General features: G+C 30.7%; 1 protein-coding gene and 1 long non-coding RNA gene across 4 annotated transcripts; one reads left to right on the top strand and one right to left on the bottom strand.

Annotated features, from left to right (window-relative positions):
* Positions 1 to 7: 7 nt before the first annotated feature.
* LOC111703659 (cell growth regulator with RING finger domain protein 1) lies at positions 8 to 14,086 on the top strand. Of its 3 annotated transcripts, none has more exons than XM_023475677.1 (15): positions 8 to 118; positions 2,696 to 2,744; positions 3,278 to 3,353; positions 4,029 to 4,083; positions 5,411 to 5,476; positions 6,055 to 6,133; positions 6,643 to 6,705; positions 7,242 to 7,283; positions 7,751 to 7,805; positions 8,398 to 8,507; positions 9,894 to 9,975; positions 10,841 to 10,888; positions 11,784 to 11,892; positions 12,630 to 12,740; positions 13,630 to 14,086. In XM_023475677.1, the coding sequence occupies exons 1-15, from the start codon at positions 30 to 32 to the stop codon at positions 13,700 to 13,702; spliced, it is 1,107 nt and encodes a 368-aa protein (XP_023331445.1). In that variant the 5' UTR covers positions 8 to 29; the 3' UTR covers positions 13,703 to 14,086. The 3 variants fall into 3 exon arrangements, with proteins under 3 accessions (XP_023331445.1, XP_023331444.1, XP_023331446.1); XM_023475676.1 differs by having other exon boundaries at positions 9,894 to 9,981; positions 10,847 to 10,888; XM_023475678.1 differs by lacking the exon at positions 8 to 118 and adding an exon at positions 219 to 411 and having other exon boundaries at positions 9,894 to 9,981; positions 10,847 to 10,888.
* On the bottom strand, positions 3,365 to 9,206 carry LOC111703661 (uncharacterized). The gene is made up of 3 exons (XR_002765659.1): positions 9,117 to 9,206; positions 3,896 to 3,939; positions 3,365 to 3,444 (listed from the first exon to the last, which is right to left on the bottom strand). It is a non-coding gene; the product is annotated as an uncharacterized LOC111703661 (long non-coding RNA).
* Positions 14,087 to 24,662: the final 10,576 nt, after the last annotated feature.

Here is a 24,662-nt window from a genome sequence, read left to right as displayed (position 1 = left end):
TTTTTAATCCTGATATTCCAGATGAATATATGATTATAGAAAATGGCGGCTGCCTACGGATAGAAGGAGATTTTAACGCTGCAATGTGGATGCTTGCCGTTCTAGGGTCTAAACTCTGGTACGAAAATTGGATGGTTGCATTTAATAAATTATTTGTTGCCTATGCTTCGTTTCTTCAAATAATTTAATCTTCTAAATTTTGGTGTCTATGTGCCTGTAATCATCGATAAATTTTAGATTTGTTGTTTTCTCTGGGGGATGCGAAAAAAATTCGATTTTCTTTTTGGGTCAAGAGATCTTGCAAATAAATATGGCTCTATTGGCCCAGTCATTCTGGCCTGTGTTGGACACAAATCGCCTGCAAAAATACAAATACTGAAGTTTATCAAATTACCAACAGTCTTCTAAAAGGTTATGAAATTACCAACAGTCATCCGAAAGTATATGAAATTACCAACAGTCTTGTGAAAGTTTATGAAATTACCAACGGTCTTCTGAAAGTTTATCAAATTACCAACAGTCTTATGAAAGTTTATGAAATTACCAACGGTCTTCTGAAAGTTTATGAAATTACCAACAGTCTTCCGAAAGTATATGAAATTACCAACAGTCTTCTAAAAGTTTATCAAATTACCAACAGTCTTCTAAAAGTTTATCAAATTACCAACAGTCTTCTAAAAGTTTATCAAATTACCAACAGTCTTCTGAAAGTTTATGGAATTACCAACAATCTTCTAAAAGTGGATGGAATTACCAACAGTCTTCTAAAAGTTTATGAAATTAGCAACAGTCTTCTGAAAGTCTCGACAAGACAGGAGAATGAAAGTCAAGTGTTCTGTTAAGTTCAAATTTTTTTCATTTTCTGATTTTGTAAATATGTTAAAATGTGTGCAATACTGCAGAAAGATATTTATGTGTGTATTCGATGACAACACGTTTAATTCAGATTTCTATTAATTATTTTTTGACTTCATAATAAGGTTTTAAACGTATTTTATTTTCTTAAGAATTATATTGGAAGATTGAAATTGAAATGTAAAGAGCTAGAGATTAATTTTTTTAAAAGTTATAATTGATATTTTTAAAATAAAGTTTGTCGAGAATCTGTTTTTCATTTATTTTTATTTTTTATATTAAAAAATACATCAACTAATTTAATCTAAAATAAAATTACACAGAATCTCATTTCAACCTTTTTTTCCAGAAAATATTTTCAATTATTATTTCTCAACCATAAAACATCTTTTAAAAAAGGTTTATATTCTATATAGTGGTCGGCGTTCATATCTATACAATGAAGACGACTTATCGATTAAAATTTATGATTTTTAACCAGCTTCTTTTAAATTATAAGTTAACCAGTAAAAAAGAGATGTTGTTATTTGACAGCTTCTGGTTGTTACCTTGCTGTTAGGAATCTAAATTCTAGTTAAAAATCGTCATCATTGTATGAGTGTCTAATCCTCCCAGATCAATTTTTTTTAAGAATCAGGCCATGTTAGGGCATAAAAATGAAATATTAAAATTTTGTAAATCGAAAATAAAAGTTTTATTTTAATTAAAGTTATTAAAATTAATGTCCTTAAAATGTTCACAGCTTTTATACACGCATTTTCAGATATTCCTTGTGTAGAACGGCGAAAATAATTCCGAGTCAATAGAATTTCAGTCTTTTTGTTAATTATAGGGAAAACCATCGAATTTTTCCGGTTGGTTCCATGGGGAAAATTATTGGCAGCCGCAGATTTATGTCAAATATTTTGCTATATTTTATATCGCGATATTGCATTACGGAGGTAGAAGAGATATTTTTACGTTATTTTCATGGGTTTTGAAGATACCAACATGATTTAATCATTGCAATACTTAAGTCCATCCATAAAATATGCACTAGCGTCGCCAGGTTTTTTTGCACATTTTGTGTTATTTTTAATATTAATTTTAATATTTATAATATTATGTTAGATATTTCTAATGGAAATTTTATTATTTCTAACATTTTTAATCATTGTAATAATTTTTTTAATATTGCTCATATTTTGTAGAATATTTTTAGTACAATTATTGACAATAATTTTTGATATTTTTTATCTTAATGGATAGAATACATGGTTTGTCTGTTTGTTTCTTTGATTCAAAACGGATGGCTGGTCATCATTGAACTTTTTTGCCTGGGAAAATGAAAAAAAATGATTTTTGAAAATCTGTCAATTATAACAGAAAAGTCTGCGAACTTTTGTAAATTTGAATTAAAAAAGAAAAATGGCGGTTTGAAAATCAACAATCAAATGCTAAAACTATTACTAGTTGTCAATATTTTAACATTCATTACATCAGACACGGAATTAATTTACAATTAATAAGACGATTGTACTACCGTAATTTTACAAATATGATGGATGAAACGATAATTACAAATAGTAGGGCTATTTCTAAAATGTTCTGCTTTTTTTGAGCATTTAAAATTGCCAGATATATACATACGTAATGTCGCCTTTTGGTATATATTATAGAGTATATAAATATATAAGCTCTACCTACAGAGATCTGAGGTAAGGTTCGATGCTCCTGGGGCGCGAACGCACTTAGAGATAGAGGGTGTGGGTTTGCGCATAAACTGTCAATTAATTCCGGGTTATTCTGATTAGTGATTCTGACTATAGACTTTTAACATTTTTAATAGGTTTTTTTTCAGGATGAGTAGTGGAATGAGGATGACAGAATGGTTGGTTTCTGTAGCAGAGGTAATAATAATAATAATAGTAGTAGTAGTAACTATCTGAAGTGCCCGGCGTTGCCTGTGGAATAAGAATATAAAAACGATTAAAAAAATCAAAGTTTGAAAAAGAAAATCGTTGTTTAAAGACTACGTTGGGGGTAAAAAATCTGCCAATTTGGTCCAGCCCTTTGGCCAGCTATAGCTAATTATATATATATATAATATAGAGATAATAATAGGTATCAGATGCAATCTATGATACTTCGCGACTCTCTTTCACGTGATAAAAGAGGAAATATTCTCCCCTTCAGATGCAAAACAATTTGCAATTAATCTTTTTTTTAGCATCATTTTTCTTTCCATTTAGACGCGCGGTAGGGGGGGGGGGGTAATTCTTAAGTGAAAAATATACAGTAAATAAGAGTAATATGTTATTCAGATGATTCTGATTAATGTTATGATTAATAAAAATATATTTTTCACGAAAATGCTAAGCCTCCAAAGTTAATAATTACCAAGAACTATTCGCTGATCAAAAATGAAAATTATCTGTTCCAGGTTTCTAATCTTGTTTCTTTCCTGGCAGTGCTCATCTCCTTCACCGTGATGTTCTTCTTCATCATCAAGCTCATCGGTGAGATTATCCACTCAGTAGAGGGAGGCCAGCAACAACAATTTATCCTCCGAGCCACATTGTAGAAATTCTCGTCCGGATTCGGATCCAGCTCATGAGTTTTTCAATTTTTCTTTTTTAAATATCCCAAAAATTTCAATATTTTTAATGTAGAAACTTTATTCAAAATTAAATGACTTATTTGAGGATCATTATACATACGCATATATTTGCGGATTTTAAATTATTTAATAGCTCTGAGTTAAATTTACAGATAGGAGAAACTATACAGTGATAACCAGAAAGTTCTAAAATAGGAAGACGACTTTAGAATCAAATTATAACTTTAAAAAGTCCAAAACAGGTGAAACAGACCCATTTCACTAAACTACGGATTTAATAAGTGTCTAGTAAACTAATTGCTTTGTAACAACATAAAATACTAATAAATATTGCGATAATGTCGTCTTTTTATTCCATTGTTTTCTGATGCTCGCTGTTAGAAGAACTGTGAAGACCATGTAAATATCTTTTAAAAAGAAATATTTTTTAATCCTACGAACATTCATAATCTTTCTCCTCTCGATTCTTCGACAGTTGACAAGGACTGAAAAACAACAAGTTAATTTTAGATTAGGGGGAGTGGGGGAGGGAGTTATAATCTTATAAAAGAGAGCCAACTATATAATATTACAGGACAGGATCTTATAGAAGGAGGAGGACTAACTAGGGTAACTCATGCTCCACCTAGGTATACTAATCTCTTCATACATTTGGCAAGTTTGTCTGTTTTAATGCTGGTTTGTTTGTCTGTTTTTATGCTGGATTGTTTGTCTGTTTTTATGCTGGCAGTTTGTTTGTCTGATTTTATGCTGGTTTGTTTGTCTGTTTTTATGCTGGTTTGTTTGTCTGTTTTTATGCTGGATGTTTGTTTATCTGTTTTTCTGCTGGTTTGTTTGTCTGTTTTAATTGCTGGTTTGTTTGTCTGTTTTTATGCTGGTTTGTTTATCTGTTTTTATGCTGGTTTGTTTGTCTGTTTTAATTGCTGGTTTGTTTGTCTGTTTTTATGCTGGTTTGTTTGTCTGTTTTTATGCTGGTTTGTTTGTCTGTTTTTATGCTGGATGTTTGTTTATCTGTTGTTATGCTGGTTTGTTTGACTGTTTTAATTGCTGGTTTGTTTTTCTGTTTTTATGCTGGTTTGTTTGTCTGTTTTTATGCTGGAAGTTTGTTTCTCTATTTTTATGCTGGTTTGTTTGTCTGTTTTAAATGCTGGTTTGTTTGTCTGTTTTTATGTTGGTTTGTTTGTCTGTTTTTATGCTGTTTTTTTTGTCTGTTTTTATGCTGGAAGTTTGTTTGTCTTTTTTATGCTGGTTTATTTTTCTGTTTTTATGCTGGTTTGTTTGTTTGTTTTGGTGCATGCCGGTTTGTTTGTCTGTTTTTATGTTGGTTTGTTTCTCTGTTTTTATGCTTGTTTGTTTGTCTGTTTTTATGCTGGTTTTTTGTCTGTTTTTTTGCTGGTTTTTTGTCTGTTTTATGCTGGTTTGTTTGTCTGTTTTTATGCATACTGGTTTGTTTGTCTGTTTTTATGCTGGTTTGTTTCTCTGTTATAATGCTGGTTTGTTTGTCTGTTTTTATGTTGGTTTGTTTGTCTGTTTTTATGCTGATTTGTTTGTCTGTTTTTGTGCTGGTTTGTTTGTCTGTTATTGTGCTGGTTTGTTTGTCTGCTCCCACGTCAAAACGGCTGAATTGCGAACATGACCAAAAAGAATGACGAATCCAAAATCTTAAAAATTGCTGATATATTAGGTTGAAAAATTCTACTAATGGAAACAGAAAAATCTGTCAAATTATTTTTGTTACCTTTGGTTACTTGAAATAAGATTATGTAGGATGATTTTTTTAAATTGCTTTAATAAAGTTCCCTTGAGTAACTTACATTTAAAATGTAGGTCCATTGATTTTTTTTGGGGGGGGGGGGGGGATAATCGGACACTTACAAGTTTAATGACATTTTTTGGATTCTGTAATTAAATTGATAAATAAATCATTTATTATTGAACACAATTTTCTATTTTCAGAATAAATTTTACCAAAGTGTGTCTTCCATTCCGAGTTAAACTAATAGGGGTCAAGGAGCCATACAGGTGAATAAAAATGTTGCCAGAAAAAAATTAAGCTTTCTCTTGCTTTCTCTTGCAGCTTTTTTTTAAATCACAAATAAATCGAGTCTGTCCACTGGTCCAGTCTTGAGTAGTGACAGATTCAAGTTTTTTTTTCAAAACAAAATTTTGTGTGTTAAATGTGATCTTGTTTTTGTAGAGACAGATTTTATTTTTTGTTAGGTAAAATGTGTGAATTGTTAAATGTAATCTTGTTTTTTTTTATGGACGGATTTATTTTTTTTGTTAAATGAAATGACAAAGTGTTTTAATTGAAATATTTTGTTATTATTACTAAAATTAGGTGGAAAAAATAATCAAAACAGCCAAGAGCTATTTTCCACCTAATTGCTTTATACTTGTACTGTTAATATAATCATCAATATTGTGATTGTAAACTCTATCTGTATACAGATACATTTATTTTAGCAATAAACTTTATCTTATCTTATCTTATCTTATCTAGTGTTGAATATAATCTTGTTTTTATATTGACAGATTTTAGTTTTTTAAAAACAAAATTTGTGACTTGGTAAAATATAATCTTGTTTTCTATTTTGTAGAATAGAAGTGAGTATAAGTTCGGTGAGCGTAGGTCAGATGCGTGTATTCTGGGGGGTCGATATTCAATCTTTTCATCAGGTACACCATTTTTCAAATTTCATATTTAAAAAAAAAAAAATTCTGACCATTTGATATTTTTTGAGATACTGATATATTTTATCCTTGACCTGTTTTTTTCAGCAAAATAGTGGCTAAAAATATGTTTATGTTTTTGTTGCTTGCATTTTTAAACTCCGGTTAGCTTTATATTTGAACCAAAATAGCAGTTTTAAATGACAAGGAAATTTTCATGTGCTTAGGATCAATTTGATTTTGATGCAGATCCGGATCCCGGATCCGCATTGGACAAAAATGGATCCGGATCCAGGTCATGAACATTTCTTTAAGATTTACTGAATTTTTTAACTAACAAAGCAGAATTGTCAAATAATTTTTCTTCTTTTTGTCTAAGGGCCATGAAATATATATTTAGGGTTCAGGTTCTAAGGGCCCCGAAATATATACCTATGTTTCAGGTTCTAAGGGCCCCGAAATATATACCTATGTTTCAGGTTCTAAGGGCCCCGAAATATATTCCTATATTTCAGGTTCTAAGGGCCCCTAAGGACTGGTTTTTATCAGCGTATACTCACGGGAATCTGTTCGGACAGGAATTAATTTATTCATCTTTATTAATAATTTTATATTTATTTTAGCAATATCAATTCTTTATAGGGGTAAATACTTTCATATGTGGGGATGGAATAATTTTAATTTAATAATAATTTTAATAATAAATTTAAAAGTTTTTTATATATCCCCTAAAATTCATATTTTTTCTCTCCACATTCAGGGAATAAATCCCTAGGATTTGTTATAGCGCTTTGCGCAAATAAACATCTGTTGGGGGAGGGGCGGGGGAATATTTTCAAAATAGGATAATTTTCCCTGAAATTCAATATAAATCTACAGCTGATATACATAGAGGTAACTTTGTTCTACAGTCCAAGCTCTCAGAAGCAATGATTATGTCGAGGTGACCCTATTTTTTATTTAATTTTTTTTGCTGAACACTAGAGCATCTTAGATTAGTTTTAAAAAAAGTTTTTTCGACTTTTTTTTGTTCTGAAAACCATATTTTATCAATATTTTGTGGTATTCATATTTTTGGTTGCTGCTGCCAAAGGAATGAATATGTTGATGGTAGGATAAATGCATGGAGCTAGGAAAAATAGAACAAATTGATAAGGTAAGTTAGAGAAAAGAATGATCTATCTGATTCACACCGGTACCATTTAAACGTCTATCTGGCTAACCACATTTTGTTTGTTTGAAGAGCATCACGCTTTGAAGATATCGATTTATCTTTGATTAGACTAAGGTTTAAAGGGTGCCGTTGTGTGTCACACATGCAAATAGAAGTTCACTAGAATCTTTCAATATAATTTTCCACTGTTCAAAATCCTTGTTAGGGAAGCTAATTAGTTTTTTGGGGATATTATCAAATGAATTGAAAACTGAAAAGCTTAGTCAATGCGCGCCCGGGCCCACGGTAAAGTTTCACAAAACCAAAAATATTGGGAACAATTCATATTTGTTTGCGTCCAACGACGATGCCAAGTTAAATTTTTTCATAACAATTGATTAAAACCCCTCTGCAAAATGAGGGGGGGTAGTAAAATTTGAAACATTATTGTTAAATACCCTTTTTTAAAGATGGATGACAGATTAGTGACACTTACGAAACCCACAGATGCTCCTTTAGAATTAGGTAATTTTATTTCTCAAATCTTTTTCTTTGAAAAAATACAGATTTGTTATGTATATCTATTTTTTGAAAACGTGATGATTATTTTAGTCTTTTAAGTTGTATTAACATTGATTTTACAATGTTTTTTTTTACATTTTATAGTTTTCAAAGTACCGTCATTGTGAAGCCCAGTTAAAATATTAAGATTTAACAGTGTTAAAAATGTCAACAATAGTTCTAGATGGGTTTAGGAAAGTGTGTAATGTATAGTGTGTTTTTTTGTCGAAAAAGAGGTATTCGACAACTTTTATTTCTATTGGTTGCGACTTAATTATTATTCCATCATAATAAAAAATAAATATCACTGTCTCTAGGATGATAGGAGTACGTGGTTAAAAAAATGTCAGATTTAAGTCAACCCTGCTCTGAATAAATGCTTTTATGGTCTTGATAATCCTTAATTTCACTTTAAAAAAAAAACCACGATCAATGGAAAAACTCAATTTTATTGAGAAAGCTTTATTCTGGAAAGACAAAGCTTTAAGGGGTACCGCTGTGCGTCGGGGAGTGACTTGAAATTATGTCCACATCATGAGATATTTTTATTGTACAGGGCCTGCACCTCGAGATGTTTATCCTTGTGTTCTTGTCCTTCAAGCAGATCAGGAGACTATCCTTACAGTTATTCATGTACAGGACTTACAGTGTACAGTTCCTAGCCAGGTAAATTCATGTACAGGACTCAACGTACAGTTCCTAACCAGGTAAATTTATATACAGGACTCGGTGTAAAGTTCCTAGCAAGGTAAATTCATGTACAGAACTCAGTGTACAGTTCCTAGCAGTGTTTCGGATCCATATCATTTTGATTCGGATCCGGATCCGAGGTAACTTTTGATTCTGTGAATCGGATTTTCCCTATTAAATGTTATGCAAGGATTTATAAACTATAGTAATCCTAAAGTTAAAAATGTCATTACTATTATATAAATGTAAACATTGAATTATTAAAGATAATTTTGAAAAATTATGTAAATAATACATTTACGAACCATTTTGATTTATTTATTCCATGGTTTTGGTTAATTTTTGGCGCTACCCGGATCCATATCAACGTTTCCTGATACGGATCCGGATCCGAAACCTGGTTCCTAGCCAGGTAAATTCATGTACAGGATTCAGTGCACAGTTCCTAGCCAGGGAAATTCATGTACAGGACTCACAGTGTACAGTTTCTAGCTAGGTAAATTCAAGTACAGGACTCTTGTACAGTTCCTGGTCAGGGAAATTCATTTACAGGAATTACAGTGTATATTCAAGTATAGGACTCACATTGTACAATGTACAGTAATAGCCAGGTATATTCATGTGCAGGACTCACAGTGTACAGAGTTCCTAGCCCATCTTCTTTTTCAAATGTGAACATTTCTCTTTGTATACATTGTAAAACAAAACAAAAAATGTTGCGTATTTTATCAAATAAAATCGTTGATTTTCAAAATTTGATGCCAATCGAGTTGTTAGAAGCAAAATTTAAAAAAAATTATCATCTATAAATCTTCCCTGGGAACACATGAGATGCGTTCGACACAAAATTTTCCCAGCTGGAAAATTATTTTTTCTTTCCACCGTTTTCTTATTTTCTACTGTGATCGGAACTCTTTTTTTCATCCGCAAATGTCTTTTTGTGTAGCTTCGGCATTGTATGATTAAAAGCTGTCTTTTTTTAGTCCGCAATTGTTTGCTGTCGGAGTTTGACTCCATCGTCGGATCAAAACTAATTTATCAGTCCGTCTGAAGAACTTTGAGGATGAAAAGACAAACTGTTTCTTCCGATATGAAATCAAAAAGGATGATAAAAAACGAGGGCCCGCTGAAAAGCGCGCTCATTTGTCAAATCTTAGCCAGTTTAATTCATTTCTTCAAGGTGTAAGCACGCTGCTCAATTTGTTCAGAAAGTTTCTACATGATGAGANTTTCCTGGGGTCGTGTCAAGCAACACAAAAAATTTGGGCCTGATCGGTTCAGCTGTTTCGACGTTTATTTGATACAAACAGACAGACAATCAACGTATTTATATGATAGACTTGTAAAATTATGTTTGTTTAGATTCTATCTGAATATTATAAGAGTGGGTCTAGTTCAACCTTACTTCAGTCAGTTTATCTCGCTGCCTCGGATATAGGAGAAAGTTCAGGAAATTAAGCTGATAAAACCGCTTTATTTGTTCAGTCCCCATTTTTCTTTCTCTAAATTTCATCTTTTTTCTTGTACCCATAATATGATTTCTGAAACAATAATGTTTTTTTTCTTAAACCCAATTTTTTTTTTAAACCGCCAACTCTTCTTAAACCGCCAACTTCTTATCTGAAACCACCAATTTTTTTTTAAACCGCCAACTCTTCTTAAACCGCCAACTTGTTTTCTGAAACCACCAATTTTTTTTTAAACCGCCAACTCTTCTTAAACCGCCAACTCTTCTTAAACCGCCAACTTGTTTTCTTAAACCGCCAACTTGTTTTCTGAAACCACCATTTTTTTTAAACCGCCAACTCTTCTTAAACCGCCAACTTGTTTTTTAAACCGCCAACTTTTTTTCTTAAACCACCAACTTGTTTTCTGAAACCGCCATTTAGTTTTCCTGTTACATCGTCAATTTAATTTGTTATGCCGTATTTTTATTTTCTTAAAACGCCATTTTTTGTCTACTTAAAACACCATGATTAATGATTATCTTCTGAAATTGGTATTTTTCTTTAACTGCGTTCTATGTTATTTTAACATTTAAAATTGAACACCCGGAGGCCGAATTTAAAGAATTTGTGCCGCGGCTTAAGCCGGGGCTCAAATATGGTTGGTTCCACTTTAAATCATATTCAATGTTTCAAGATTTAAGCCGGCGCTCAATTGAAACCGGTTTTTCGGGGATTTGAGGCGCGGCTTAAATTCACACTCAGATTAATTTTTTAAAACAATTTTTATTCTCTCAGAATTTCTTGTTACATTTTTTTATTGTTTCCAAATTTTTTTTTTTTTTTTGTAATTATCAGCAACACATTCAGACACGGAGAGTCAAGCAGAGACAGATGCTGAAGAAATGACAGGTTAAAAAGATTTTTTTTTCTAAATTGGAAAACAAAATTTAGTTGAAGTTTTTTGGCGAGTTAAAAGATATATCTGTAATTTTTTTTTATTTTTAGAAAAACGTGCTTACTTTTAACTAATAATTCTGCTAGATCAAATAATTCAAATCTAAGGTTTAATCTATATGTTGCAAAGAAGGGACAAGAAAGTATAATTAAGACGAAAAGAATAAAATTGGGAAATTGATTTTTTAAAAGCAACAGAAGTTAGACTATCCCAACTAAAATTCTTTATAATAAAGCTCTTAGCTCATAAATAAATAGTTTTATGTTATCTACAGCTGGCCATACCTAATAGTTTTATGTTAGCTACAGCTGGCCTAACCTAATTCGCGGAATTTTTTTTTTGAGGAAACCATTGGAAAATGACTGAGTATTCTGGAAGTGACAGGCCAGAAAATCTAAAAAAAATCTAAATTTAAACTTTCGAATTTTTTCGTTTTTTGTTTTAATTCCATGTGCTACGCCGGTCACTTAAGCTAGTAAATTTTATATTTAGGTGTATATATATATATAAAAAAATTTTAATGAAAATGTACTTTTTTGTACAATCGATTTCTTTTTGGTAAATCATATAATTTTTATCCATTCGCTAAACACATGGAAAGGTCCCTGGCTAATTTGCCTTGTTTTATGCAAACTAATGCATCGGTCTCTATGTCGTCTATTACTGAATTTACTTTAAATTAAAACATCCTAAAAATGTGTCATTTTATTTATCAAATATTTACGATTTTTTATATATATAAATGATGCCCTATGCAAACCAATTGTGATAAATAATTTTAAACAATTTCTTGTATATTTAAATTTATTTGTATATTTGTAGATTTAAATAATAAAAAAATATAATTAGGTGTGTACGGTAGGGCCGGTGCTCGGTGTATAATCTGTCAACAGAGTTATATTACAAGGGTTGTTCTTCCTTGCAGGCATGCTACTTCATGCAGCAAGTGTTTTAAAAGGTTGGCAATACTTTTTTTAAAAAATTTACTCTAAAATTAAATTTTTTTTATCAGGGGTTATATTCCAGAAGTTAATGATATTTGCAGGAATTGAGGAAGGAATTGAGGAAGATAAATGATTTTTAAGTGAAAATAAATAAAATTTTGGGTTAAAAATATTAAAGAGTATTAAAAAGATTGCATTTGATGTATAATTTCATCCCCCTTCCCCCCCCCCCTCCTCCCGAGAATTATTAAAATATACACCTCTGTTTTTAATACCTTTAGTTTTGCTACAGTGGTAAGCGATTATATCAATACAATGAAGACAACATTTATTTTTATTTAAGTTTGATTGTCAACAAGCTTTTTTCGAATATCAAGTTCACAAATAATTAAAAAGTAGCTTTGTAATCGACAGATTCTCTTGACTTCTATGTTTATGTTTATTCAAGATAGTAAACAACTTGATACAATCAAATTAGAAACCGAAAGTGGTCTTCATTGATATAATCGCCTACTACTGTAGATCAATAATTGGTCAGGTCAAGAGTAAAAACCAATGAAAATAAGAATATATCACTCTTAAAGTTTAATTTCATTTCAAAATTAACTTGTCCCAAAAGAGTAATTATCGTATCTTTTCCTCGAAACAATATTTTTATTTATCTAAAATCTTCTTATGCATAAATGGAAACTGACGAATTTTAAATTCAATATTTATTCCAGAATTTGTCCTGATTGATTTATTTTCGTAGATTGCAGAACTGTCCGATGTGTCGCGGATTTATCCACTCTTATTTTCTAATTGGATCTGAACCTAGAGAAGACGACATTTCAGTTCCAACTGATAATCACCAGGAATCCAGGTACAGGGTGTCCCACGAAACATGACAATAGGAAGACGACTTGAAAGTCGTCTTTGGTATTTGAATTTATTAGTGACATTAGTCTTCTATCTACTTTAACATGTATGATTCTTGAAACAATTATCACATAATTCTCCTAGCCCTGGCATTTCCAAAAAGGGTCTGCGTTTTTTGTGCTTTCAATATTACCTGAGATATAAAGAGTTTGGTTTAGATTTCAATTTTGTTAAATAATAGCAAAATTGTCGAAATCTGAACGAAATTCTTCATATCTTGGGCAATATTGAAAGCACAAAAAAGGCAGACCACATTTTGGAAATGGCAGGACAAGGGAAATTTTGTGATTATTATCTCTGGAAATTTACTTCTAAAATTAGGTTGACAAATAAACGCAGCAAATTATATCAAAAATCAAGACGACATTCAAGTCGTCCTGCATACTGTCATGTTTCGTGGGACACCCTGTAGCTTGATTGTAGGACGCGGCATTTAAACATGGGCATCGGTTGAAAAACAAATTTTACAAAAACAATTTATAATTTTTAATGGTTTTTCTTTGATCTATATCTTTGAGTTGTCTGTTTGTTTGTTGGTGGGTCGGTTTTCATGTATTAACAAAAAATGTTAAAATGGCTGAACCGTTTGGACCTTAAATTTTTTATTGTAGTAAATGTGACCCCATGGAAACTGTTATGGCCGTTCGAAACTATAAACTTTTGCCTTAATAAGGACAGTTTTCTAAGTTTTGGAAACCTTTTCAAGAAAATAGAAAAATATAATAAATTTTACATTGTTTGTATGATGTATAATATATGAATAAACTTAAAGTAACATTAAAACTGTTAAGTTATTAAATTCAACAATATTTATTTTATTATACTTTTTTCAGGGGGTTCAGAGATTTCATTAGAAGAATTCGTTTTTGGACTGCTGGACCTCTCGTCATGAATGACAACGATTAGTTTTAGCTTCTTTTAACAAATTTATTTATAATCAATTTCACATTCGTCATGCAATTGCAGTGTTATAATCTATAAATTCGATCTCCGTGATATCTCTGAGACAGAGTGCATCATCACAAGAACAAAAACTTTCAGTGATAAAATCTGTTTTTTAGTTACGCAAAAACTGGCAATTCTAAAACTCATTTAAAATTAATATCTTGAGCAGCCAACCCCGTTTAGTAAAGCTTTTTTTCAGTCACAAAATTCGGCCCTTTGGTAGAAAAGAATTAAGTGCTTTTTTTAAATCAGAGAAGGAAGTATTGTAAAGTTAAATTTTTTTAAATTGCTCTAGCATTGAATACCAAAACCTGACCTTATGTTCTTTAATTCCTAAGCTCAAAAGTAGGGTTAGTAGAAGGTGGTAGTTTAAGATTTAGGGCGCTTTGCGCACATCTTCTTTTTCAACTTTTAATTATGGCATTATCTGTGAGCATCTTCTCTGTGTACAGTATAAATTTTTTTTATTTGCGGATTTCATAATATTTTTTCGCGCATTTTCAAAATTTTACAAAATTAAATAATTTAAGATAAAAATATTTTAAGATTACATATTTAAAGTCTGATTGGCCATAAACCTTCCCTGGTGCCACGTGAGGTCCCACACAAAATTTGGACCTGATCGGTTCAGCTGTATTGACGTTTATTGGATACAAACAAACAAACAGACGGACAAGCTAAATTTATATATAGATGAGATAGGATAATAAGATGACGCTCAATTTTACTGTTTAATCGAAAAATAAATATCAACCATCATTTTAATCATACGTACAGTCATACAGTCGTCATCAATATATAGAAATACCACAAAGACTTCTTTCGATTTCATTTAGAAAATGTTTATAACAGAGCTGAAAACTTTAGAATGGTGGATATCGAGATTAATACTTGATCTTTTCTGTTTCACAATATCGAGATTAATCTAACATTATACTTGTATCCTGAAAAGTTTATAAAATTCAACCAATCCGAGTCGCGTTTATAAAGCCGATAAATTTGAAATTTTGTTTTAATTTTAAAAAAACCGGTTTTTCATTTTTCTCTACAATATCCAAGAAAGAACGGTTTAAGAAGAAAATGATAAGTGTGGCCATTGGATAATCAGATTAAGTAATCGGTTTTAAGGATATCTCATTCTAAAGTTTTCAGCTCAGCTTCTCTTTGTCTTCTTGTAAACTTGTTAACTTGTGATTTTGAAAAAATTGTTACAAATTAAAACTTCAATAAAAAAGTCGTCTGTATTGTACTAATATTAACGCAGACCACTGTAAGATTTTTGATTTTGCCGGTGTTTTTATCGTTAGTTCTTTAAGAGTATATATTGAAGTGGTTTTGAATTATTTCTCTAGTTTTCAGCAAAGAAATTTCACATGTTTTTTGTTCAAATGTGTTGTCTCTATAGTCATTGTAAATTTACATAAAATTATTATGTAAAAATAAATTTTAAGTTTATTTAATATTTTTAATTTGTGTTAAATACATGGGTATCACACATAGCTAAAAATAAAAGTTTGGGTACATATGTATAGGTTTATGTGTGATTTGTCCCATTTTAAGCATATTGTAGTGTTAGTCTTTAAAGGGAGTGACCGGCAATGTATGGTAGTTGAACTTAGAATGTAGTATTGAGAACTTTTTTAGGAATCCTTTGAGACCTATGAGACGTTTTTACGGTGCATATTCGTTAAGCAAGAGCGCAAATTCAATCTTTAAAATCCCCATAGATAGTTTATTTTTGAGGGATGATTTGAGAATAGGTTTTTAAAAAAACTATTTAATAACGACGTCGAAAAATGTAAAAATTCTACAGTGAACTAATTAGTTAAGGAACAGGTTGAGAAAATAAAAATTAACTCTCGCATCGAAAATAAGTAATCGTGTTAATTTATTGGTTTCCGTAATGTCTTATTGTTCACAAACATTTTCTGTAAATTTTTATTAAAAAACACGACATCTTAAGAAATCTGCGAACAAATTCATAAAGAATAGGAAATTCAGTATAATGATGAAAGAGAAATAATTGATCCTAACATTGAGCCATATGTTCCTAAACATCTAATTAGTTTACCGTAGAATTTTTTCTCATTTTTGTGTGGTCGTTATTTAAAATTTAAAAAAGATTATATTCCAAACGTTAACACCCAAATGATGATCTTGAACGTCGACCTTACGCTCAAACTTGGTAATTATACATCATAAATACATACTGAGCCTACCCAAGGTTCTAAAGCTGATCATAAATCTTGATCTTCCGAATTTATATTTCTCTTAGAAAACTTTCAATTCCAGGCAATGTTAAGACACTCCGACTGGATTAAGAGCGATAATACTAGTATTAGCTAGTATTGGATATTTCGTAGATTACAGCTTTGTGTCTGTAAAATATTTTACCAGTGCTAGGAATTAGGATCCGGACATGATCGGGAACATTTTGGCTTCCTGAATCCGGATCCGTAAAAATATGTGGATCCACTGAACCAAACCTTAGGATCCATTTAATTTTGATCCGGATCCTGGATCCGCACTGGAAAAAAATGGATCCGGATCCAGGTCAACTCTTAATGATTTACTTCCCAGTAAAATCGTTCAGATGCGGGTAAATGGCGGCAGTTACTTTTAGTAACCTGGGCAGCGCTGGGTTCCCAAGATAGTAGAAGTATAAAATTATTAAAGTATAGAAGCATAAAAGCACAAAAGCACAGAATATGTAAGTATAAAAGTGTAAAAGTAAATAAGTATAGAAGTATAAAAGTATAAAAGTATAAAAGTATAAAAGTATAGAATTATAGAATTATAGAAGTATAGAAGTATAGAAGTATAGAAGTATAGAAGTATAGAAGTATAGAAGAATAGAAGTATAGAAGTATAAAAGTATAAAAGTATAAAAGTATAGAAGTATAAAAGTATAAAAGTATAGAAGTATGGAAGTATGGAAGTATAAAAGTATAAAATTATAAAAGTAAATAAGTATAGAAGTATAGAAGTATAGAAGCATAGAAGTATAGAAGTATAAAAGTAAATAAGTATAGAAGTATAGAAGTATAAAAGTATAAAAGTAAATAAGTATAAAAGTATAAAAGTATAAAAGTAAATAAGTATAGAAGTATAGAAGTATAAAAGTATAGAGGCTGAAAGGCCTGGGCGGGAATTGGTCACATGGTGTATAGTGTATACATCAGCCTCAGTTCAGTTCTAGCAGTAGCAACCAGAAACCATCATGTGTATTGTATATCCTCTGTAGCTAGATATAATATATACAAGTATATAAGATTAGTATAAAAGAGAATAATAATTAGATTTATGTTCGAAAGATAGATTAGAAATAATTAAGTTGAAAGGAGCATGAAATGTTTTTAAAAAACTTGTACTTGAAATGGGTTTTTATTGGAATAGGTTATTACAAGGATAGAATAGAGTTAGGGACAGCTAATTACAGAAGAACGGGCTATTATTAATGATTATATATAAAAAAAAACATAGATGGGGGAGGGGGGGGAATCGTATTTCCCCCCCCCTCATATGATTTGATTTTTACAGGCCAAAATTGTTATAGAACTGGAGGTTAAAATTGAGATTGAATTTGGTTTACATTGAGGTACCCCAGGGGAGGGGGGTGGGGGATTTTGTATAAATCAGTTGTTCTTAATCATGATCATAGAAAATATCACCTTCCCCCCCCCCTCACCCCCATTTCTTTAGTATGGATCAAGGTTATCAAGCAAGGAAATTTGCGTATACTCTGCGTACATATTGAAACCAGTTCTCTCTGGGCGGAATTTGTAAACAAGAACAGATGCATCAGTGTTCGTTTAGTATCCGAGGATTAAATTTTGATAATTTTGATAATTCACATAATAGTTTCCTATGACCAGAATATTTCATTGACTTTTTATGTGAAAGATGGAATCGATCCCATGTCAGACTTCGACATCCGTCTTGTGTTTGCATTACCGCCCAGAGACAGTACACTGAAGTACATAAAATGCGTACACCTCTGAAATAACTTTCCTTGCATTATAACCTTGTTAGGCATGAGAAAACGACAGATGAATAGGATTAAATATCTATATTTGTGGCAACAAGGAAAAGAACGGTAAAAACATCAAAATGGAAGAAATAATGGTTACAAACAAAAAACTACCAAATTTAATCCAATTATGCATTAATGTTTATTAAAACTTAATCAATAATAACTTACCATCAGTTTTGTATTTTAGAATTAATCGCCATTAAAAATAGCGTAATTGAGCTATATGCACGTTAATATTCAATCAAAAGTAAGGAACAGGAGATACGAAAAAACAACTAGATATTCGGAGAACATGGGTTACAAAGTGAAGACTCCCTGAGTGAGTGAATAATAAATGTGGACATCTGAAATACAGGTTCTAGATTCAAATATATATAAAAATAGGATAGAACGGGTTGAGATAACGAGAACACTAAAGAATTAGAATAAGAGTTAATAAGTTATGAAAGAAAGTATATAATATTTTCGAACAATGCCCAAAGGCAAGGCTCACATGGTGTCCCGATAGACAAGATAGAAAGTGATAGATTAAACGTTAGAGTAAATGATACACATAGATTCAGCCTGCTGGAAACAGTCTCATACATTTTAAGACAGCTGGTCGAGTTTGAAGTGTCACTAAGCTGGTCGAGTTTGAAGTGTCACTAAGCTGGTCGAGTTTTGAAGTGTCACTAAGCTGGTCGAGTTTGAAGTGTCACTAAGCTGGTCGAGTATGAAGTGTCACTAAGCTGGTCGAGTTTGAAGTGTCACTAAGCCTTGTGCTCTGATTTTACCGCTCTAAGTCGCATTTGCTTTTCTGTAGCCATTTGATTGTTAAGAAGTAATTTGCAAAACTTTCCTAGATTTTTTCATGAGAGCGTGAGGCCTTAAAATCACAATGGAAAGGACAAAAAAAAGAAATCAAAATAGAAGAGGACCCGGAATAAGAAAAAGTAAAAAGGACCAAATATGACTTAAGAGAAGGGAAAAAAGAATGGGAGGACAGAAAATAATTTGGATTGGTGTGGAAAGGACATTGATGTGAAGTACAAAATAAACATGCGTGATTTAAAAAAAATCTCAGTTTCAACTAAGATTATAACAAGGTAAGTGTTAAACTTTGCGAGAAAAATAAATCTTTCTAAAATTAAAAAAAAAAATTTAAAAGATTTTATTAGATCTGAAAAAGTTTAATGTGAGAATTTCTTGCCCTAGCATTTTTTTGTAATGCAGGGTAACCTACCAAGGATAAGACTTCAGAGACGACTTTACGAAATCAATTTTTATGTTTCCTTATATTCATAACTTCCTGCAACTTCTTTCTTTCTTTTCCAAATCTTAAACAAGCCTTTTAAATAAAACATTTTATGTAAATGACTTGATCAAAACATATTTGAAGAGGTTTAAGTCGTATTCAGAATCTCATGCATTTTTTTGGACTGAAGAAGATTAATTTGTATTCCAGTATTGTATTAGAAGTAAATAAAGATTTACCCAATCTATAATACTCAGCTGTAGTCTTAAACTAATCCATACAACTATGGAATATAAAGACGACTTTTAGACTCAATTTATGATTCTAAATCACGTGGATTTAATGGTTCTGTCAATATTCCAGAAAGCTGTGACTTTAGATCACAACTTGACCCATTAAACACAATTTTTTAGTCTTTTTTATTAAATACTTTTTTGTCGGCATATACATTTTGAAGGAAAAAGTATAAAATAAACAAATCCGTAAAGTAAAAGATTGTTGAATTATAGACCAAAACACGTTTGATTTCAAATAGAAGAAACCAAATGCTGCTCACTCTGGTTAGTCCGGGGTGCACTCTTACCTTGTGTTTATTCTATGCGCATAGTTTACAATACGGGTATCGATTCTCATTAAATCATCTGTTTTAAACTTATGTCGGGCATTCTTAACACTTAAACCTTTACTATCCTCACTACCCACTTTCTGAAGGGTCCACATTTTGTAGTCGAGAAACGGAGATTTTATACGTTCACATATATATATATATAATCCGGGGTGAAATAGTCCAATGAATCTCAGCGCGTCAACTATGCAGTGCGCAACCACATGGAACATCTATTTGTTATCAAGAAAAGGCTGGTAGAAAATGTTTAAATTAAAACAAACGAACTTTTATTATGAATTATTAATCATTTTAATGAACATAGAGAACATACTTCTTGCATTGAAACACTATAATCATATTTTAAATCAAAAATACTATTTCCGAATAATCTAAATATTTCAACCAGTAATGTGAAATTTTGTGAGGAAGGTTGCAAAAAGTCGTTTATCATTTTTATTAGTTTTCCTAAAGTGAGGGATAATTTATCATTGAATATAGGTAATGTTAACACAATTAACAAGTAGTTCTGAACCGGCGATTTAAAAAATTCAAGAAAATACGACTCGGGTCTTAGCTGTTGTTGAGCCTTATTTACGGCTCGGGCTTTCGAATTTAAGTTGCATCTATTTTTCAACAGAATTTAGTTCATAAAACCGGTTTAATGTTGTATTTGGCGGATTTTCATAGTTGGAATTGGTGCATTCCGAGTTTTAATGAAAATAAGACCCAACATTGAGCCTTATTCTCCACAAAAACCAACCAAGGTCGGTTTTATTTTCATTGGGCCTAACTCCTTAAGTCGAGCCTAAGATCTCGCAGCTGTCAATCACGTGACACAAGCTGTCGTCAGAGTTGGGTCGAAGATTGGGTCTTAAAGCTGCGTTTAAGGAATTAAGACTCGAGCCGAAGCTTTTAAATCGCGGGCTCAGGAATATCCCCCCCCCCCCAACCACGAAACAAAAAAGGAATATAACCTTATTTTGTTTCTTCAGATGTGCACCACTACACACTGCTACTGCAGTTTTTGGGAGATATATTTATATCCCTTAAAGGGAATGACCGGCAATGTCATAGTAGTTGAACTGAGAATGTAGTATAGTGCCAGTGGAGACATTTTTTAGGAATCATTTAAGACCTATGAGAAGTTTTAACGGTGCATATTTGTTTAGCAAGAGCGCAAGTTCAATATTTAAAATCCTCATTTTAAGAATCGGTTTTTAAAATATTATTCAAAAACGACGCCGAAAAATGTAGTCAAAATTCTACAGTAAACTTATAAGTTGGTTAGGAATAGGCTGAGAAAATAAACAATTAAGTATTATTAATCTTATTTAATGTCTCATTGTTCACAAACATTTACTGGAATTGTTATTGAAAAGACGACATTGGAAGAATTTGAAGAAATCTTCGAACAAATTCATAAAGAATAAGAAATTCAATATAATAATGAAAAAGAAATAATTGATTCTAACATTGAATTTTTGAGAAAATTTCAATTGAGGAATATGGTCCTGAACATCTAATTAGTTTACTGTAGAATTTTTTTTACATTTTTTTGTCGTCGTTATTAATTAATTTAAAAATATTCGATCTCAAAACGTAACCACCCTAATGGATGATTTTGAGCTTCGACTTTGTTATACATCATTAAAATGTTTTATATGTCTCAAATGAATCCTAAAAATGTTCTCTACAATACTACATTCTCAGTTCAACACAATACATTGCCGGTCACTCCCTTTAAAGAAACTGAAGTACAGTTTTTGTAATTAACAAAAAAAATGGTGCCTGGTAAAATTTCTGTAGAAAGGAATTGAGTTTTTGCTAAAAACTTAAATTTCTAATCCCCATTTCTTTTCCCATTGATGGTTTTAACCTCTAATTTTTGAATTGTTTGTTTTAAGAATTAATACTGATGGATAAAGGTTTAAATCAAAGAAAATAGAATATATATTAGAGAGGAATTTAGAGAATCTCTCGGTATGAATTTTTTCAGTCCCTTTCAGCCTGAAGGGGAGTTTAAAGTGTACAAATCATGTAAATGTTGACAAATTATATGCAGTAGAGTACAATAATACAGTATGTTCCCTAGACTATCCATTTCAATTTCGAATTTTTTAAAGCTGTTAAATAAACTTTATAATTAATCATTTGATTTATAGTTATAACGGAAAATTATCGTTTGTAAAGTGAAAGGCATAGAGTCTATGTGAAATTATCATTGAATAATTATGAAACCAGCCTATTTTATAATTTGGTTTTCTTTTAACATTAATTTTAGATTAATGATGTTCCAGGGCCCAAAAGGTTATATAGCATAAATATGTGAAGTTCACCTGCAGTATCCGTTTTACACTTTTTTTTAGTAAATTCCCCTCTAATATATATTCTATTCTCGTTGGTTTAAATACTGTTGTGAATCAATGATAGCCATGAATTCACGTCCGGCCCCTTTGTAAGATGATTAATCGTTTCTTCAGGCCTATGTTTTATTCAGACAATATGACAAAAGAGTTTACAATAAAATAATAATCATAAATAATATGATCAATACACAATATATTGATAAGAAATAAATTATATGATTCATTGATAGATATATTTATAATATTAAACCATGTTATAATATTAAACCATGTTATAATATTAAACCATGTTATAATATTAAACCATGCTATAATATTAAACCATGTTATAATATTAAACCATGCTATAATATTAAGCCATGTTATAATATTAAACCATGTTATAATATTAAACCATGTTATAATATTAAACCATGTTATAATATTAAACCATGTTATAATATTAAACCATGTTATAATATTAAACCATGTTATAATATTAAACCATGTTATAATATTAAACCATGTTATAATATTAAACCATGTTACAATATTTTTAAGAAAATGCATTCAAAAAGGGGCCTGCTCGATAACAACGGTACCCTTTAAACTTTCGCCTTAAAAAAATTATTATTAAATTATCAATCTAACAGTTGATATTTTCCATCGTGATAATTTGCGAATATAAGCAGCAGAAACGAGGAAACAAATTGGCAGAATTTAATACTTTTGTAGCTTAATTACAACGTTCAAATGATAACATTTTGAATCGAGCATGACAACCTTTAAATAGAGGGGCTACTTATATAAACGTTCACAGTCCCTTTAATCCTTTTAATCATAGATTAATAACAACACATATAGAACACTAGATATCGTCTTTTCAAGATTTGGGACGACATCTAGTGTTCCATCTGTGTTGTTATTAATCTATGCTTTTAATGAAGTTTTAGCAAAAAAAATTTGAACATTGCAGCATTTTTGTTTTTGTAAAATCATTATTTTTTACTTTTTCTCTTCACATCAACAAGCTGCAGCAAACATGTCAAAAAGGTTTTTGTCAACAAAATATTCTTTTTCTTAAACAATACATTTTCATATTTCATGGGTAAATAGATAAAAATATAAATTTTGCTCAGTAAATACAAACCTACTTTACTTCCTTGGTAGATTTTTAGCTAAATCTGGCAAAACTTCTGCATCATAAAATATACATTAGATTTTTTAGATGTTGTCCTCCTATTACACAGTTTTATAGAACTCACAGTTATTAGTTACGAGTCAGAATTTAATGAATTTGAGCCGCGACTTAAATCTTCCAAAAACCGGTTTCAATTGAGCGCCGGCTTAAATCTTGAAAATGCAATACAATTTTAAGTGGAATTAACCATTTTGAGCCCCTGCTTACATTTAAACCGCGGCTCAAATTCTTTAAATTCGGCCTCTGAGTGGATTTTATTTATAAAGTTTATTTTTGTTTTCAGTTATTTGTTTATTGAAATAAAAATCCAATAACTTAATATTATAATAATGTTATAGAAACAATTAAACGGATTGCTCCGACATTTTAGCTACAATCTACATGCAGTGATAAGTATGTATAATTTGCAACTAAATATTTTGTAATGTAATTACAAATTATATATTTTGAAAATCTTACGTGGCATCGTCTAATGCAGTTTCTAGGGCACAATTAAGTAGTTTTTTTTCAATTAAGAACCCTTCTATCTTCATAATGCATTAACTTTTAATTTGTTTCAATTATTAAAAGGATGATTTAAGAGAGTATTCTTAAAGAGAGTGGCCGGCATTGTAAGGTGGTTGAACTGAGTATGCAGTATTATAGAACATCTTTTTAGGATTCATTTGAGACAAATAAAACGTTTCCACGATGTATAACTAATGAGTTTGCGTGCAAAGTCGACGTTCAGAATCATGAATTTAGGTGGGTACGTTTTCAGAATCGGTTTTGTTAAAATTATTAAATAACGACGACGAAAAATAAAGTAAAAAATATACAGTAAACTAATTAGTTGTTTAGGAAAATTTGTCAATAAATCAATGTTAGAATCAATTATTTCGCTTTCATCATTATATTGAATTTTTTATTTTCTATGAATTTGTTCGCAGATTTCTACAAATTCTTCAAATGTTATCTTTTCAATAAAAATTTCAGAAAATCTTCAGAAAATCTTTGTGAATAACGAGAGATTATATAGAAACTAATAATTGAATAAGATTACTTTTTTTCGATGATAAGAGATAATTTTTATTTACTCAAGCTGTTCCTAAACCATTAATTAGTTTACTGTAGAATTTTGTTAATATTTTTTGTTGTCGTTATTTAATAATTTCAAAAAAAAATCTTAAAAACGTACCCACCCAAATTCATGATTATAAACGTCGACTTAGCGCTCAAACTCAGTAAATATACGTTGTAGGAACGTTTCATATGTCTCAAATGAATTCTAAAAAAACCTGTCCACAATACTACATATTTATTTCAACCACAATACATTGCCGGTCACTCCCTTTAAACGAAATTCAAGAGTTTCTTTTTTAGGGGGTTTAAACGTTTGTGCAGATTTACTTTAAATAATTGAAAATAAAAATAAAATAAAATAGTTTTGCATATTATATTTTCTAGCAGTGTTATTGCCTTTCTCCATTCATGAAACCGCATTTTTGATGCTGGGTTAAAG

The sequence above is a fragment of the Eurytemora carolleeae genome, unplaced genomic scaffold (genome assembly GCF_000591075.1).
Source record: "Eurytemora carolleeae unplaced genomic scaffold, Eaff_2.0 scaffold567, whole genome shotgun sequence".
NCBI lineage: Eukaryota > Metazoa > Arthropoda > Copepoda > Calanoida > Temoridae > Eurytemora > Eurytemora carolleeae.
Note: the sequence above shows the minus strand (reverse complement) of the source record. Positions and strands in the feature narration are given on the sequence as shown.